General features: G+C 43.2%; 1 protein-coding gene across 3 annotated transcripts in view; it reads left to right on the forward strand.

The window, feature by feature from the left end:
- HEMK1 (HemK methyltransferase family member 1) overlaps window positions 1-17216 on the forward strand; it is a 150992-nt gene extending 133776 nt beyond the window's left edge. For 2 of the 3 annotated variants that reach the window (XM_069206767.1, XM_069206766.1), the window contains exons 8-11: window positions 3886-3991; window positions 4574-4669; window positions 14140-14253; window positions 16316-17216. In XM_069206767.1, the coding sequence (XP_069062868.1) occupies window positions 3886-3991; window positions 4574-4669; window positions 14140-14253; window positions 16316-16370 (371 nt within the window). In that variant the 3' untranslated portion in view covers window positions 16371-17216. The remainder of the gene's footprint in view (window positions 1-3885; window positions 3992-4573; window positions 4670-14139; window positions 14254-16315) is intronic. The other variant, XM_069206765.1, reaches the window with a different exon arrangement.
- Window positions 17217-17813: the final 597 nt, after the last annotated feature.

A 17813-nucleotide genomic window follows, 5' to 3' on the forward strand; every position in this document is an offset into this window, starting at 1 on the left:
TTTTTATAAACCCTAGCCCCGTATAATGCACACATATCTTATAGGCAGTACAAACCACATATTCTTTTCTAGTGTTAGGGAACACATTGCATATACTATATAATGTTTTTAGTATCATGTGCAGTCGTCCAATTAAGGGCCCAGTGAAAAGTTAGAAAAAAGATAGTTTAGTGTGTTCATGTGCCTACCTACCATGCACACACAAAAACGGTTGGCTCCTCCATAGGGGCGGAGCAACAACATGGTTGCTGGGATGGAGAGCCTGCACATGCTGCCAGTCTGCCTGGGAGGGCCCAGCCAGGGCACTTCCAGCCAATCCTAATGCTGCTCTAAGCAGCGTCAGGATTAGTGCAGGGCAGGATGGGACCCTGTGCCTGCTTTGCCAGCGAGACGGAGGAGCGGCGTGGGAGCGGAGGTAAGTGTTTCTTTTTAATTTTTTAAAATTTAATTTAATTACCCCCACCCCCCGCACGTGTGTGCCGCCCTGCCCATTTTCATTAGCCCAAGCCACGAATGCACAAGAATACCAGTAACAGAGTAAATGTTCAACGTCACAGATAAAAGTCTGCCTTCCTAGCATCAGGCCTGTCTACAAAGTAATAGAATACATACATATGTCGGTCAGAAATTGTTTCTTTTTCAACTGAAAAAGTGTACATCACTCAAGGTGTAATTAATGTGTCAGGGTTGTTTTTTGATCTACTCAAATTATTTGTTTCCATCACATTTCATGGCAGCAATGTGCCTTATTTTTATTTGCACTTGGTAATGTGTATTTTGAATACTTTGGAAACTTCAGAAGATGTTAGGAAACACTGCCATTCAAGTTGAGCAGTCAGCCAAATATAATCCTAGATATAAAAAATGGCTACATAGCAGTCTGTAATTAAATCAGTGCTTCACTGACTTAATTACATTTAGCACCTGGCAGTCTTGTTTGTTTATGTTATGTATATTTTGTAAGTGCACTATCACCTGCAGGGGTATCCTGGCGCTGAGTAGGTTTGTGTGCTTATCACAGTGCCGGAATGAGTCAGGGCAATAGGACACTGCACAAACACTGGTCACTGCTGTGGAAGCGACACCGATTCCGGTCATGGGGGGTGGACAGGATGTGGACACATTACTATGGAATCAGAGAGGATGCAGGGGACGCCTCGGGTTCATGGCATGCCGTGTGCCAATGCTGTATAATGCATGAATAAAGAACTGCCACCAACCCTACATGTGTTTTCCTGTGCACTATTGCTGCTGGGGGACCAAAGGACGCGACTAATAGCCCTGATTATTGTAGGATGATTAATTAAAAAGAAAGGACTTGCTTCAGCGTCTTACAGAATTCAAGAAGAGAGGAGAGGATGTGGAGTGGAGGTCTTTTAGTCTTTAGGAGCGGTGTAAGAGAATGCCTGTCCTCCTGATCTGGTTATGTATATGTGTGGGATGTGTGCAGGTCATAGTCCTGCAGAGCTGAGGTGTCTGGCTGTTTGATGTAAGGAGATGCGACTGTTAGGTAGGTGGAGCCTGAGTTGTGTAGTGCCTTGAATGTGTATGTAAGGAGTTTGAATTGAACCTGTTTGTGTTTTGGGAGGAAGTGTAGTTTCTGGGGGTGTGGTGTAATGTGGGTTCTGTATGTGAGGTTGAGAAATGAGCTTGGTTGATGAGTTCTGGATGGCTCGGAGCTTTCAAGAGAGTAACTTGGTGATCCGGGTGTAGAGGATGTTCCCATAGTCGATTTTGCTGGTGACTAGGGTACAAGGGACAGTTTTTCTAGTGTTGCTTGGGAGCCATTTAAAGATCTTCCTAAGCATCTTCTGTGTGGAAGTAGGATGCAGTGACAGCATTGACTTGTGTGGTTATGTCCAGTTTGCTGCCGATGATTATTACGAGCTTCCCGGTGTGAATTTTGTGTGTGGGTATATTGGTGTCCCATGGTGAGGTGTTCTTGCTGAAGATCACTGCCTCCATATTTTCAGTATTGAACTTGAGACAGTTAACTTTCATCAAGTCAGTTCCTTTGGTCATGCAGGCAGTGAACTTGTTTCTTGTGGTAGGAGTCTTGTCCAAGTGTCTTGGAACACCAACAACTGAAAGTTAACTTAATAGCCCCATTATTGTCATTATTAGGCTAAAATCTCCCACGTCATGACGTGATCCATATCAGTCCTGAAGGTTTTGTACTACTTTCTCGCATGCATCTTTGTACTGCACACCTTCCTCCAAACCATAAGTTTGCCTCTGCCAGTTCACATGGTCCTTGCCTGTGGCGCCCCTCCCTGTGGTTATGGCAGATTATAGTAGGACGGGGCGAATTGCTGCATTCTGAACCTCCACGTTCCTAATTCCACGGGGCCTGAAACCAAAGCATTATGCACTAAGGATCTGTTCCTTAGTACTAGAACCCCCATACTCTAATGTAACGTTAATATAATCTAGCATAGCGTTTAAATTGTGGCAACCAACTTTCTTTATTCCTAGCAAGGGCTTCGAGAAAGTCACAGTCTTATTCAAATACCACCAGAATTTAAGATACTAATCTATTTATTTAGTACAAATTACATGCTATTTGGAATAGAGTAGCCCGTTACAACAGCGCACTGAGTCTCCACAGAGGCACCGTTATATTATTTGATTTATCTATTAATTACTCCTGCAACTGAAGTTGACCTTACTGGTTAGATATGTTCAACCGTCTTCACTTCCTCCTTTTCCAAGATCAGTCCCCAGGCCTTTAGATAAGTGTAAGTCTTACAATGCCACCTTTGAGGTAAACATAGGTGATACTGAATTGCAACCAGTGACTGCCAAACTCTCTTTCATTTGATCAAATAAACACCATAATGAAACCTTATCTCATCTTGGGACTGTAGGCGGGATTGCCACACCACAGCATGCATCGTATTTAAAACAACCTGGTGCCCCGTAACAACTTCAATGAAACGCTGTGTTGTGTCATTATGATGCATCAGGCATCCTAGGCATTGTCACGCGTATGCATTATATCAGCCGGTGGCCATCTTGACCTCATTGTATAGTAGGGTGCACCTCCACAGTTACTCTGTACCACCACCTGCACCACGGTGGTTAACTGCACCATGTTGAGGGCATGCTATTATCTCGACTGATTGTGCACAACACCCAGTGAGACTGACAACTTGAGAACAGCACCACTGCTGTTCTGTTATGTACATAAAGCAAACTTATACCAGTTCACCTCAGATAAAACACATGAGTAAGAGATATCATTCAAAAGTGTCTGAGTAGTATAGATGAGAAGGAAAGATAACTTGCAAATTTAGAAAATGCTATTTTCTTTCCCAGAATATATTGAGGCATACACTGAGGCAAACGTTGCAGTTCAATATAATTTGCACTCTGCATTGATTTAATGGTGGACCAAACTCGAAGATGTTTTGTCTTATATAAAATGAAAAGTAAAAGTAATTGTAAAGTATAGCAAGCAAATTACTTGCATAGAATTAACCATCTGACGAAGTATCATGGGGGCAGTGTGGGCCAACCGCACTGTTGCTACACACTGAATATCGGCTTTTAGAACGTTATTCCTAGAAGAGTGAATTGCTTTACTAACGGGTGAGAGTGGCTCTTCTCTGTATTTGTCTTTACTCAAGTGAATTATTTTCCCCGGCTTCTAGAATGCATGCATTTCTCAAGTGCTGGATCTTTCAATTCAGTGCTTTTAAGGACCTTGTCAATGCCCTGAGTATATCACCCTAGGGCTCTTTATATAGAGTTATAAATGGAAGCTGTTTACATGGTTCTGACCTGTAATTTGTGTTATAATGCAGAGTTTCTTTATATATGCCTTTAATATTAGTCATGTTCAGTTTGTTATAACTGGTTACCCTCTGCCATTTTTTTATTTAGATCCCATAGAGAAATTTCTTCCCTGGGCACCAGTGGATGCGATTGTCAGTAATCCGCCTTATGTTTTTGAAGAGGACATGCAAAGCCTGGCTCCTGAGATCCTAAGGTGCTTCTTTGTCATTCTCGCCTTCATTATAGCCATCTTCACTTCACGTTTCTCCTACATAGCGGCTGGAGGCCGGATGGCAATTGATTCTTACTCAAAGAGACCCTGAGGACCTTGGGATCCTATCTGTGCTAGGACAGTAACCGAGGAATTATTTTCATTGATTAGAGTTTTGTGAACAGAGGGAACTGAGATTTTTCTGAATGAGACAAGGGAAGCTTCCCATTTATGAGCAACAATAATAGATGGTAATGGTGTTCTCCTTTTCAGATGAAACCAATAGATGGGAATGGTGTTCTCCTTTCCAGGGGTAATGGTATGCAGGATTCCCTCTCACTTTAAGGTTAGAGAGACGGGTGTTGGCTCGCAGTACTCTGACATTTTTTTAACTGATTGACGGGAGTATGGAAAAGGGATCTTTTCAGCTCTTTGTGAGCTGCAAGAACTGCATCTCTGTCTGATTGCATCACTCATTGCTGACATTTTGTTTGTTCGAGAATAGCACGGTCCATATTGCAAAAACTTTTTCTGGAGTCAACCCTGTGAAAAAATATTTTATAATATATGTTTTTTTCCGCACAGCTATGAGGATCTTGATGCCCTTTGTGGAGGCGCAGATGGTCTAATGGTGATAAAAGCTATCCTGTTACTCACTCCTCAGCTCCTTAAGGATTTTGGGTAAGAACTGCTGAAAGAGTCAATATTTGAATTTTGTTTCATTGGCATTTGAGACTTCCGACTGACTGGAGAATGTTACATATGGAGTGACTTCATTGTTTAAAATCATGTAAAAAGGGTATTGCTGGCTCATTAACTAGGGTGTAGGTTAGTAGGTGTTTCATAGCTAGGATGCTGTTAAAGCCATATCAGTTCAACATGTAAGAGAAGACTCTTTTGTCAGAGTGCTAGCTTTCCTTACGAAATGATTTTAAACTGCACGTCATATCACTAGTGGCAGAGATCAACCACTCTTAAACCCTTCATTTTGAGGCATCACTTGAACTCGCAGCAGTCAAATTAATGGACCTGTTGATTGAACTTGCTGTTTACTTCCAGCAGCTGTGGAAACTATTGAAGGCAAGATCTACTCAAATGAACCACTTTAAAACGTCTTTAATGCCAGTCCACGTGCCAGGCTTGGAGTAAGAAAAAGATGCTGAATAGTTGATAGCAATCTCAAAAGCTGTGTACTTGGGAGATTCAGGATTGTGAGAACAGCATCAACGAGGGCAGAAGCTCCTTCACTTTTTAGTGTATTACCATGATGTGCCCAACTTTGTAATTAGCTGGGTTCTGATTTAGAGCTTGACAGTTGGGATATTGCGATACAAATGCGACAGATTCCCTGTCCACCATATATCAAGTGCAATAACAGGGCTTCTGGTTTTATGGTGTTTTTTAACATTTCCCCCTAGAACTATCAATATTTATTTGACCAGAATAATCGCTGCGATGAAAAGCACGACCCCTTGGTTTTGTTGAACATTAGAATTGTTTATAATGATTAAAGTTAAACTTCAGGTGTAAGAGGTCGAAACATTGGGCAAATGTGGAACGTGAAGAGCACATGGGAACTGTAGAGCACAAAAGATGCATGTCCCCCAACCTCTTACCTGCTTGTTGTCACTGTGCAGAGGAGGAACCAGAGGCCAAGCCGTGGCTTAAAATGTCACAAAAGAAAATGCAGCAGTCTCAAGAGCTGGAGTGAACTATTATTGGAGTTTTTTTTTTTTTTTTTTTAACTTGCTCTTTGTTCGTTTTAGTTGCATACGTTTATGCATGAACGCACCGCACAGCTTTGTACAAGTAGTAATCAGAACCTACAAAAGTAAGTTAGGTAGCTTCAGGGCATTTCTCAATACATTAACTAAACGAAATATGTTTGCAAATCCTTAACAAACTTGTTCTGACTCATTTTCATTAAATATCAGGGTAACACAGTCTCTGTAACACAAGACGGGTAGCAGTTAACCAACATCATAAAAATATCACGTGGCTCCACATCCGGGTGCAATGTAATGAGTCGTCTAGTGTGGGAGAGGACATATACATATACGTACAAGTTTGCATCTGTTTGTCGCATTGCCAATATTACGTTGTTTTACACATTCACTAATGAACAAGTAATGTTACAATCCCCAGCACCTTCCGCGGGAAGCGAGCACCTATCATCTTTCTTCAAGGGGGTGCTGCCCACTGTAGCTGTGACGCCAAGTGGTACGACTCATAGTTTGGTGCAAACCTCCCTTATCGAGACACCTTTGGGTTTTATTTAAGGTCACTGTTTTCCACTTACCTCCCCAGATCATATCAGTAAGCAAAGTGTTAAGCTCCATGAACTTCTCAGATTATCACAATAGGTATATCAGCAAAGTGATACAGTAGGCACGCCAATATAATAATCTTTGCTTTGGCCATTCTCTCAGCAGAATGAGAGGGGTTGTGTGTTCCAGATTGAGAATACATTGTCAAAGAACATTTATTGCCTTAACATACATTGCCTGCTATCAGCCTTGCATCTTCACTATAAATCTGCATCCCCAGGTAGTTGAACATCTCAGATCCCATACCAACAGGTTGTTGAACTGTGGCAATGAGGTTGGGGTATAAGGGAACCCAAGTGGAAAAATAAACAATTTTGTCAGTTCACCTACGACCCTGGTCCTTACCAAAATCTATTAGAATCTTTGATATACTGTGCTCTGAGTTCTGCAGATATAACCAGGGCCACTGGAATTATGCATCAGGGGAGGGTCAAATTATGCAATAGAGTTGAGAACATTGTGCAGCAAGAAAAGGCAAATTATGCAGCTTAATGCAGCACATTTTGTGATAGCAATACTTCATTATTTTGTAATTTATTCACTTAACAGTGTCTGGGCACTGTATGACCTTTATTAGTAACAGTTTAACACCCAAACGTAGCAATAAGCAACAGAACGGTGGTCAGCCAACATTTGCAAAAGGCTCTTCCTTTGCGCAGCAACACGTCTCTAGGTGTTTTAATAACTTTTGAACTGTTTGAACTAGAAACATGTTTTACTATTAAACTCTTCAGATTATACAGCAGATGAAAGATTATGTGGCAAATGCGGCAAATATATAATTATGCTAAAAAAGCAGTGGCAGCACAATCACAGATTCCAGTGGCCCTGGGTGTAAGAAAGCATAGTCCTCAGATATCACATGGTGTCTGCTTGGTAGTTTATTATTCCACCACTGCCTCCACGGCCAGGGCAAACAAAGAAATACTAATGGAACGTAACTCTGGGAGCTGCAACTGGAGCCTCTGCAGTTTTGCCAAATGTGGATTGCAACACCAATTTTGGTTTAAATGTGCAGGTGGGAGCAGCAGCAAACTCACTTCTTAACACCAGAGGATTTGTTCAAGGGCAGGAAACCTGCATGCTACTACAGGAGGCAATGTGGCCTGGACCTAACTGGCCAGATTTGATCAAAGATTGTTCAAAGATAGACTCAGTTCCTGTGTTAAGGTTTCAACTTCTTTTGTGTATCTGGACAGTTATGGCAGTTGAATCCCTTCTTAGTCCACTGATCATGTCTGCTTACATTTGGCTTAAGAATGCATGAGAGTGTAATACTTCTGCCTCCTATTGGTTGTGTCCTATCCCGACCACTTTCCTAGAAGTGTTTAGTTTTACAAGGCTTCAGAGCAACCACCTATGAAAAATGATTGTGTGAAGTGGATGATAGGAGCTATGGCAGAAAACTACAACAAATGTCCTTTACTTTTTACCTTTAATATTTTACTCTATACAGACAATAGCCTTGGTTAAAGTACTATGCACACTGAAATAGATTTCTACATTCTTACGCAATAAATTTACTAATCAGGACATATCAAGCAGAAAGGCCTCAAATTTAGACACACAAACAGATGTTAAGTCACAAATATTTGCAACTGACAAACCACCATTACCAGGCTGATTTCTGACTCTAGAACCTCAACTGAAGAATTTAACAACTCATCATTACCCTCTCATGGGGTCCTCCTCGTCCCAGTCCTAATCCATGAGGTTTGACCTTCCCCGTGACAGCAGTAGCACTGAAGTCCTTCTGTGTTATACATATTTTTGTATATATATTAACTCCTTTACCATGCCTCCTCCTGTTTTTGTTTCCCGTTTAGGCGGGTAACTACACTCGTCCTTCGTATGTGGTTTTTATTTTTTGCTGCATTTTGTTTATATATTTTACTGTTATTTGTTATGCTATTTGGTTGCTGTCTTGCTGTTTCGGCTCTAGCTCCGTACCGCTTGAACTTGCTGCAGCGTTAGGGACTGGCTTCAGACATGCTCCCTGCTCGTGTGCTGAACTAGGACAGGGTGCTGCGGTCATGTAAGAGGTGCAGGAGGAGGGGGCCTGCAGGACGGTTTCCCGAGCCCTTGTGTGAGTCTCTATTGATGCTCATCACAAGGAAGATATGTTCAGTTATTGGGCAACCAGATCTAGTGAGAAGTGATCTGCTTGACTAGTGAAGCCTAAATCAACAGGAAAGCACAGAGGCTACAGTAGCGCGACCTTGTGCTGCCCGGTAATTCTTTTGGTGATTCTTTTGGTATAACTAACAGCTGGTGAAATGGAAGCATTTCCAGCCTCCTGAGCGGGAGGAGTCTGAGGAACTCTTGCACATTTCATGGGGAGGTTTGCATTTCCTAATGAAAGAGACTGTTAATACTGCATTAAAGGACAAAGAATTCCCTGCTGAACATTAGTGTTTGGATGACAAGGCACAGGAACAAAAAGACTGTGGGGCAGATTGATATACAGTCTGAGCACTTTAAAGAGATCTTATCACATAAAGGAGACCAGTTGGGGTTTGCAACCACAGTCTTGGCTGAAGATGACTTTTTGTCATAATATAGTACTTCTACTTCTGACTGCTTGCCCTTCCATAACATCATTCAGAGTATGCTGGATAAGGAGTGAAGAGATATCGATAAAGCAGCTGTTCCTCACTTTACCCACAAGAGGCATTTGTTAAAGTGTTTTGAAGAACAGTTACCTCAAACCCCAAAGGGTAGTACTATTCTGGTGTCCATGTCTTCTTCCCCCTTGGCCTCTGAATCTGCTTTGAAGCGTGCTTATGCTACCTCTAACTATGGGATCCAGACACGTACTTAGGTGGCATATGCCATGCAGGCCTTCCTGAAGGATTTCCATGCCTTATTTTATTGTCTTCATGCTCAGGAGGATCCTACAGACCTGTTGGCCAACATGAACTGTTGTCACAGTTTTTGTTGGTTGCTATTTTGACAGTCTCTGGTCCTTAACATCTGCAGCTGATGCTTTCAGTTCCGGCAGACGGCCCTTGTGGTTGAAGTCTTGGAAGCTTGAGGCAAGCCAATGCTCCTTGAGTTATAAATAGCTTTTTTTAAACCTGAAACTGTTTGGTCTGGAACTGGTGTGTTTAAGGGGTGTGGCATTGAATGGTGGTTGGGGGTTAATTTAAGGAGGAAAAAATCACCCCAATCGTCGCCTCCACCACCACCGCTTCTCCTCTTGCCTTGACTGCAGCTGCAGGCACAGGCTCCCAGCCTGCCTTGCGGCCAATCTGAGCACTGCGTTCATGCTGCCTGCAGCATGACAACAGCGTTCGGATTGGTCGAAGCTCCCAGCCAGGGCACTCCAAAGCAGAGTGGGAGTTGCTGCCTGCTATCTCCAACCCGGCAACACAGTGCCGGGTTGGAGAGAGCCTAATGTGCATGTGTGTTTGGCAGGCCCGAGACGGCTGGCCAAACATACATGCGCACTGAGGGGGAGTGCTGTGCACTCCTCCTTTGTGCTTGTCACAGCCCTATGGCCTGGCCCTTTTAATATAAAAAGATAATAAACGTAGTTTTCCAGCTGCTGCTGCTGGTGGAGGGCGATGCTCCTCTGCCCTAGCGGATGAGCCGTGCCTGCTCATTTTAGGTATGGTTCAGGTTTTAGGGACACAGCCAGAGAGAGCCTTACCTGAAATGTCTAATGCTTTCTGAATATCCATGGAGTTCTCTGTGCATCTTAGAGATCGCAGTCATTGCAAATGGTGAGTTTTGTGGGGCAGGGTTGAACGAGAGAGAATGTACAAGAATCGCTGAACCTTTACAAAGAATATGCTTTGTATTATCCTGGAAATTCAATATCTTCAAATTCCATGACCCTAATGTCAGTCAGATTGGGCCCACTGATAACCTGTCTCAACTTTCCTCTTCATTTCATCCTGGGCATACTTCATTATAGAAGCAAACATCCTCGTGCCCTGGCAGGCATTGCACACACTGCGTCATGACGTCGTTTATTTGTGCTTCTCTGAACTTCCTTCACAGGTACATTATTTAGCCAGCAATGCTTTCTCGCAACCTGTGCTCCACAAAGCTTCGTTCTGCAAAGGACATTGTTCCTCCCATGTACAAAGGCACCGACATATACACGTTCCCGGCAACGGTTTTGTTTACAAGAACAATTATTTCCAGAAAATAATGTGCTGCTCCTCGCTTCCTCTCACAAAGAGTACTCGCGTAGCCTTGTCTACACTGCCCTAGCTATCATTACTAGAGCTTAATTAACCGCTCCTGGCACATCTACCACTGCGGAGTGGAGATGGCACATTCAGGAAGGTCACATTAGCCTCAATAACTTGGCATTATTGTGTGAGCATACAATAAACTGCACCCACCTCGCTCGTTTCCCACACCGCTTTCATCGACTGTTTTTTTTAGAGATACCATCTTCCAGGTATTTTGCGAGCCTGTATTTTTATGTCCATGCCAGTAAGAGGGCTGGGAGAAAGCAATCCTTTAATTTTTCTCTTTTGACTATAAACTTATAACACAAACACGTGAAGAAATCACATAAAAAGTACATAGCGCCAAGTGTCCGCGGCCCATGCATGATTAGCTGCATATGATTAACTGCGACAGTCTAAAAAAAATTCTTTCAATTCTGGGGCTTTTAGTCCTGGTTTTGGAAACAAGGACTACATGTTCCAGAATTCAAAGAAAGAAAGCCTGGACTAAAGCAGCCATCATTTATGGACCTGGAAAACTTGGCAGAGCTGATTTGAGAACTATTTAAGCTATTTCTAAATCATTATTAAAACAAACAGAGGAATAATTGGCAAATTACAAAAGAAGGATCCGAATTTTACTGAAATTATTTATTACTTAGTATCTCTTGGCCCTTCGTGTTCACGTGCAACCATGACTTCTATACATACCTGGCAACCATGACTTCTATACAAAGGGAATATAAACCCATGCAGTCCCTTTGCTCTCTACATTTAAATTCGTCATTAGAAATGGGCTCATAATTTTGATAGGACCGGCAATGGGGGCTGACCTGCAATATGTATACCCGATGCTAGGCTGTTTCACCTGGATGTTCACCTACAAACAACATGTAAAGTCCCCATTCGAATTAATGGGAAAACTTGCTTGAATGGACATTTTATGTCCGGGTTATGCATGCTGTTTCCAAAGGCTTTTACAGCCCTCCTTCACCACCTTTCGAAATCACATATCCCACAGTTATTCCATTGGTAGGAGAATTGATAGTGGGTCTTATACTGGGCCACTCATAATGAAGGCCTTACCCTCACAACACACGTTTAATCATGCCATCATTATTGTCACTCCACACATGCAATGTTATGTTGAGTCCCTTTGCTCCTGGGCAGGGTGGATGTACCCTGCTTTTACAAAGTTAAAAGCAATTTGGTCTGCTGGTACTCTCTACTACAAGGGACTATAACTCTGTCTCTCTCTGCCTTCTCTCCCTCTCTCACTATGAATCTCTCTTCTCTTTCTGTCTCTCTCCACCTACCCTCTTTTCGCCACATTTCCCATCTCCAAGATACTCCCTCTCTCCCTGACACACATATATAAATACATATATATAGATAGACAGTCAGACATACCACTGTACGGCATTTTGACAATACCATGTGACTGGGCACCACTCTCTCCTCCCAAGTTATATTCCCTCCATTTTTAAGTCATGCTGGCCAGCAGTTTTTACTTTGAATCAAAATATTCCTAATCTTGCCAAAATTTGAGAAATAAGTTCAGAGAAGTGATTGCCCAAAAGCACACACTTTGGCCAAATGGGAGTCTGTGATTAAAAATCATGTCTCCTGGTTCCACATGTCCAACTAGTTCATTAGATTACAACTAGGGTGTCAGTGATTCTGATCACAAGGCGAAGGAGCTGCCCTTCCCAGGGAGTTGTCACTTTGTTTTGAACCCCGCACAGCTTTATATCAAGGTGTTTATATACATCATAAAGCTCGGATTAGATGTCAGATATCCCACCTCGGTGGCTAAAACATAACCATTGAACCAAGTCCTATGGCAGTGAGTGCTTACTGAACTGTATGTGTGGTAGGTACTGATATTTACCATAAAGGTGGGTGAGTTAACAAATTAACGGGGATTGCTGAGCCAGAGCCAAGCTGAAAGCCTGAATTGGCACTAAGAGTCTGTGCACGAGACAAGCTCTCACATTATGCAATTCATGCAATAAACATAATGTTTAAATATGATACTGTCGCACCAAAATTTCAAACGTTTATTCTTTAACATCTGGATGTGTTTCAGTACATCGGATTATATCACTGCATTGAAAAGTATTTATTAAAAGCGATAGTTTTTAAACATTAACTTAAAAGCATTCCTGGCCCCCACCGTCCTCACAATGCTATTACTTAACTAAAAGGCAAGTTAGCACTTATGTATAGCCTATATATGTAGTGTAGATTTGTATTGCAGACAAACAGCATTCTAGTCTGTTAAACAAAAAACAAGAGGTTTGTGTATAGTGCACACCCTGAATGCACATATTGAAGGGTGTCTCAAACGTGATAATGAGGAAAAAGGGAACCTTCTTGACATATAATATTTGCCCAGGATAACACGATTTCGTCAAGCGGGAAGCTAGGATTTCTTATTTTACACTGTGCTATTGGGCCACTAGAAAGGCACCCTTTTCTCTCTTGTCCTTATTTCATCAAGAGCTTATCATCAAAGCTTTGTCTTTATTGTATGGCACAGGAGGTGAAAGCCTGAGTGGCGGGCAGCAGCCCCATAAAAGATTGGCTCGTTTTGGGCTTGAGGGGTCAAGAGGACTTCGAGCTGAGTCAGAGTCAGGTTTATGGCTTGAGCCTGGCTGAAGCTCTAAGTGACTTGCCCACCTCTAAGTTACAACTGGTGTTTCAAAGCTTAAGGCTATTTCACTCTATTTAGATACCAGAATTAATTTTTAAAACAATGGCGAGCAGTCATGGCTTCCTCCAGGAGGTGGTAAAGGGTAGTAAACTCAAATACAGTATGAAGAGTAATCACACTTCATGAACTCAATCTCCAGCTGAGTTACCTTTTAAGATGGGCTGCTTTAAAGGGGGAGCATTTAGAATGAAACCCCCAAAAATGTGCTATGTGACTCATAGTTCCCCTGCTCCCCAGTAAACAACATCTGATGTCTGTGCAAACACAATGTGTCTCCCCACACGCAGTGCGTCTCCAGTGGCACAAACAGTCCTGTGAAGTGATAATAGAAAGCTGGGCACCCTACTTCGCCCTCACAGCAATGACTGAGACCATTGCTGCGAGACCCAGGAAAGGGGACTCTCCCTCCTAGGCTTTGCAGCACCAGACCATGGATGTGAAGCCTAGGTAACTATGTATTCTGTCTTTTTTGCCAACCTTTACTCTCTCCAAAATCTAACACTGCCCTTATTCTATTCATATGTATGCCCAGACGTGTAGGGAAGGACAAACCTTTGCATGTGGGATAACCCAGTTGGGTAAAAAAAAAATCCAATATGCTGGTGCTGCCTTGCTATCTCTCTAACATTAGTCACACAGTACATTAGGGTGGCATAGTTCAAGAACGACACACAATAAGTAGAGCTCCCCAAGTGTTTACATATTAAAATTCAGTTTTCACCAGTGCCCTCTATTGCAAACAAAGTGGCACAGTAAAGGCTTTACATCTTGCATTGCTTCTTTCCAAGGAGAGTTAAGTAACAGAAGTTATTGTGAGGCTTACAAAAGACTGTCCCCTGAAATAATATACAGTCAGTTGTACATTTTCACTGTCTGTTTGCTGTCAACATTATTTAATTTAGGAGTCCTCATTCTCCCTTCCAGAAGTGTATTTCTTGAGGTGGACCCACGACATCCAGAAATGGTGCAGAAGTGGCTGTCAACGTGTCCTGACTTGCGACTGCATCTCATAGCCATTCATGAGGACTTCTGTGGCAAGTATGTTTGAAAGATGCAGCTAAACTTCTAAATACTATCTCTGCACTCATCCTTCAAGCTAGACATGATGATTGAAAAATGAAGGTTTAATGAGCATGGTGACATCTCTTGCCTAGTATCCTTTTTGGTATGAAGGGACACCTTTAGTCAGTGCCCCAGCATAATGTTGGGAGGGAGATAGGGCAGATCCTGTATGATTGGTGATCAGTAGTAACAGTAGTAACAGTAGTAACAGCAGTGACCCTATGTCATTGTTCCAGTAATGTGCTAGCCCACAAGTTGTGTCATTGCCTCCACATGAGTAGGCACCTATGGCTGGTTTGAGTCTTATCAGTTAAATTGGCAACTTGTACCAGTGTCCCCTAGGAATTTCCATGTGCATTGTCTGCCAATGTGTCAGCATGAGATGGCAGCCTGATCTATCATTCCAGCATGGGATCACGTAGGGCTATGCAGCAGTGTATCAGTCAGTATGGTTCTAAGGAACTCAATATATTAATTTCCCAGGACTTCATCAGAAGCATCCTGTATGACTGACTCTGCCTGAATTTGAATTTAAGTGGGACCTTCAGTACAGTAAAGTAAGAGAAATCGTAGTGTTATTGTCACCACCTAGTGTCAGTGACCGCCAAGTGGCAGAGATTCATCATTGTATCAAAGGTGCATAGAGCATATTTCAATAGAGTGTATGGGATATCCCTTACCATGGACTGGGCATTGCCTCTGAGGAGAGCCTTCGACGGTGTTTCAGCATGGTATGATTGACTCCTGTGCCAACAGCATTCTAGTGTGAGGAACTAAGGCCCTCACTATGACCCTGGTGATCTTCCGACCGCCAGGGTTAAAGTGGCGGTATCACCCCCAACAGACTGGCTGTGAAGACCGCCACATCTCCACTCATACCTCCATGGCGGTATGAACTGCCGGGCCGGAGATGTTCATCTCCGACCCAGCGGACCACAGAGGACCGCCGGCGGTACTAGGAGCTGGCGTAATACCATGGTTTCTGCTGCAGTAGCACCGCCACGAAATCCATGGCGGAAAGGCTAAAAGTGACAAGGAATCTCTTCCTTGTGACCGGTAGAAGGCTTCCCCACCCCCCCACCCCAAGCAGGTACCTGACCCCCTACAGTCACAGCACCCACCCCGCCCCCTACTTCCATACTCATTTAGCGCCCCCACCCTCTCTCCGCTTACGGCACACAGACACCCACATGCACCACACATACACCCATTCACCTACACTTCTAGACATGCATCCACTCACACTCATCCATACACGCATTCACTCACACGCATCCATACACGCATTCACACACACTCATCCATAAACGCATTCACTCACACATGCTCACATCCATACACGCATTCACTCACACTCATCCATACAGGCTTTCACTCACACATACTAAAACGCATCTATACACATACACACACATTCATACACACAGAGATGACACACCCACACACAACACCCTCCCACCCCCTCCCCTGTCTGACGCCTGACCTACCTTGTCCGGCGAGGAGGTCGGGTGGCAGGGAGCGGGAAGGGGCGCTGCCACCACCAGCAGCGCTCTGCCAACAGGACAACGCCAGGTCATAATAATGGTCTTAATACGGCTGGGAGCATCCTACTGACGGAGTGGTGCAGGTGGTAGCAATGCCAGAACACCACAGCACACCAGCATGGCTACTGCCGGAAATCTGCGCACAGTGTGGCGGAAATCTGGCAGTGGCCATTATATGGTTGGCGGAAGACCGCTGGTGGTCCTTTGGCACCCGTGGCTTTGGCAGTCTCACTCAGAGACCTCCAAACTTATAATGAGGGCCTAAGTGTCCAATTATCAGCATAGTGTTCCTGAGCGAAGATCCGCTACTGTCTCTGTAGATGTCAATACAAGCCAGTAACAGATAGGATTATTGTTTTTTTGTTTTTTTACACTTGTTGAGGATTCACCTCTGGGCATGGGTAAGCTGAGGACTGGTGATCTACAAGAAAGCTTATTGTTAGCATGTTGTCTTACCTTTTTTACACCCTCTGACATAATTTTCTTTTCTTTAGACCAAGGTTCCTCCACCTTCGAAAGAGGAAAGCATCAACAGACAGCTGTGACTAGCTGCTGAGTCGCTTCATTTCAATAGAATCGTCTGCAGATGAGCTTAAGCAAAAGTATGCCTCAGATGCCATGTCAGTGGATCACACAGTGTCAAGGGCAGCTTTTACTGTTTTTTCGGGCTTGGGCTTATGAGCTACCAGTGTTGAATTGAACTGGATGTCTGAACAGACTATTGCAAGTTACTGCATGGGTGTAATTTAGCGGCAGCTTTGGAAAGCTGCTTCTCGTGATTCATCCTTCGGTACACCTAGCATCACTATGCTATCACTGAACTTCAAGGTCATGAAAGCACTAATAGGATGAGAACGTAAACAAGGGTCTAAGAGTCTGGTTTCATTTTGTAGTTATTAGTTTTTACTTCTTCCCTACCCCTGTACTATCAAAACAATTGTGTGAAAGAGATCATCTTCTATGTCCTTGGCATCCATGAGTTGCTGGTTAAGAACTGACTGTCAGCTCAGCACTTAAAGCACTTGAAGTGGAGGACGTGTTCCAAAGAATTTTGTCTGAGGATTAACATTGCTGTCGGAGGATACCTATTTTACAAAGGTTGCTGTCCGTCTAAGGCCTTGTGCAAAGTCTTCTGTTCTGCAAGCAGCCAGGACACAGCTCCTAGAGGACTGGTGATGTGTCCCATGTGAAAAGAAGCTCCTTAAAGTGAAGAATACTTGACTCAGGGACTGCTGAAGCTCACTCAGAAGAGCAATCCAATAAGAGAAGTGGCCAAACCTCCTTGAAACATAAATGAGACTTTGCATCCGCAGAATCCCTCTTGGAATGAAAATATGGAAATCTCTAAAACCAGGGCCGTCAGTATTAATAAAAAAGGCAATAGTCCAAAAACAATTCATTATTATATTATTGTTTTTTACGTTAAGAGACCCATTTTCAATAAGACATCACTGTGGGACAGGGTCATATTGTATGAACACCCGGTCAATCGCATATAATATGCCATGCAGGGAAAAGGGACCAGAGAAAGGAACAAGAGTTGAAACAAACGGTGGCGAAGCTGATTGTTTTGATGTTTGCGGATTGAAAATGTCACATCAGCGAAGACACACGTGCGTGCTCGCCCATTCCTCTAATGAGAGCTGACCACTCCTCAGTAGGTAGGAGGGATTCCAAGGCACTTACAGTTATTGAGCCCAAAGCACAAGGGTAGAGGAAGTATGCCTGCCTGATGCTCTTTTAGGATACAGCTTTTTAATTTAAAGATCCAATTAAATATTGTATTTGTGCGGCACATGGAGTCGGACTAGTAATGGGCTAGGTCTGCACAGCTTCATGGTCACCAGACAGCTGGGATCAAAAATTATTTTACATTTAGTTTAGCCTCGGATTTATTAGCTGCCATTCACTGCCTTGAACACCAACAAGCCCAGTTAAGTGTTTCATAAACTTTGGCTACAAGCCATTAAGTAGAACACAATCTGCTCCACA

This window comes from Pleurodeles waltl, chromosome 9 (assembly GCF_031143425.1).
Source record: "Pleurodeles waltl isolate 20211129_DDA chromosome 9, aPleWal1.hap1.20221129, whole genome shotgun sequence".
Lineage (NCBI taxonomy): Eukaryota > Metazoa > Chordata > Amphibia > Caudata > Salamandridae > Pleurodeles > Pleurodeles waltl.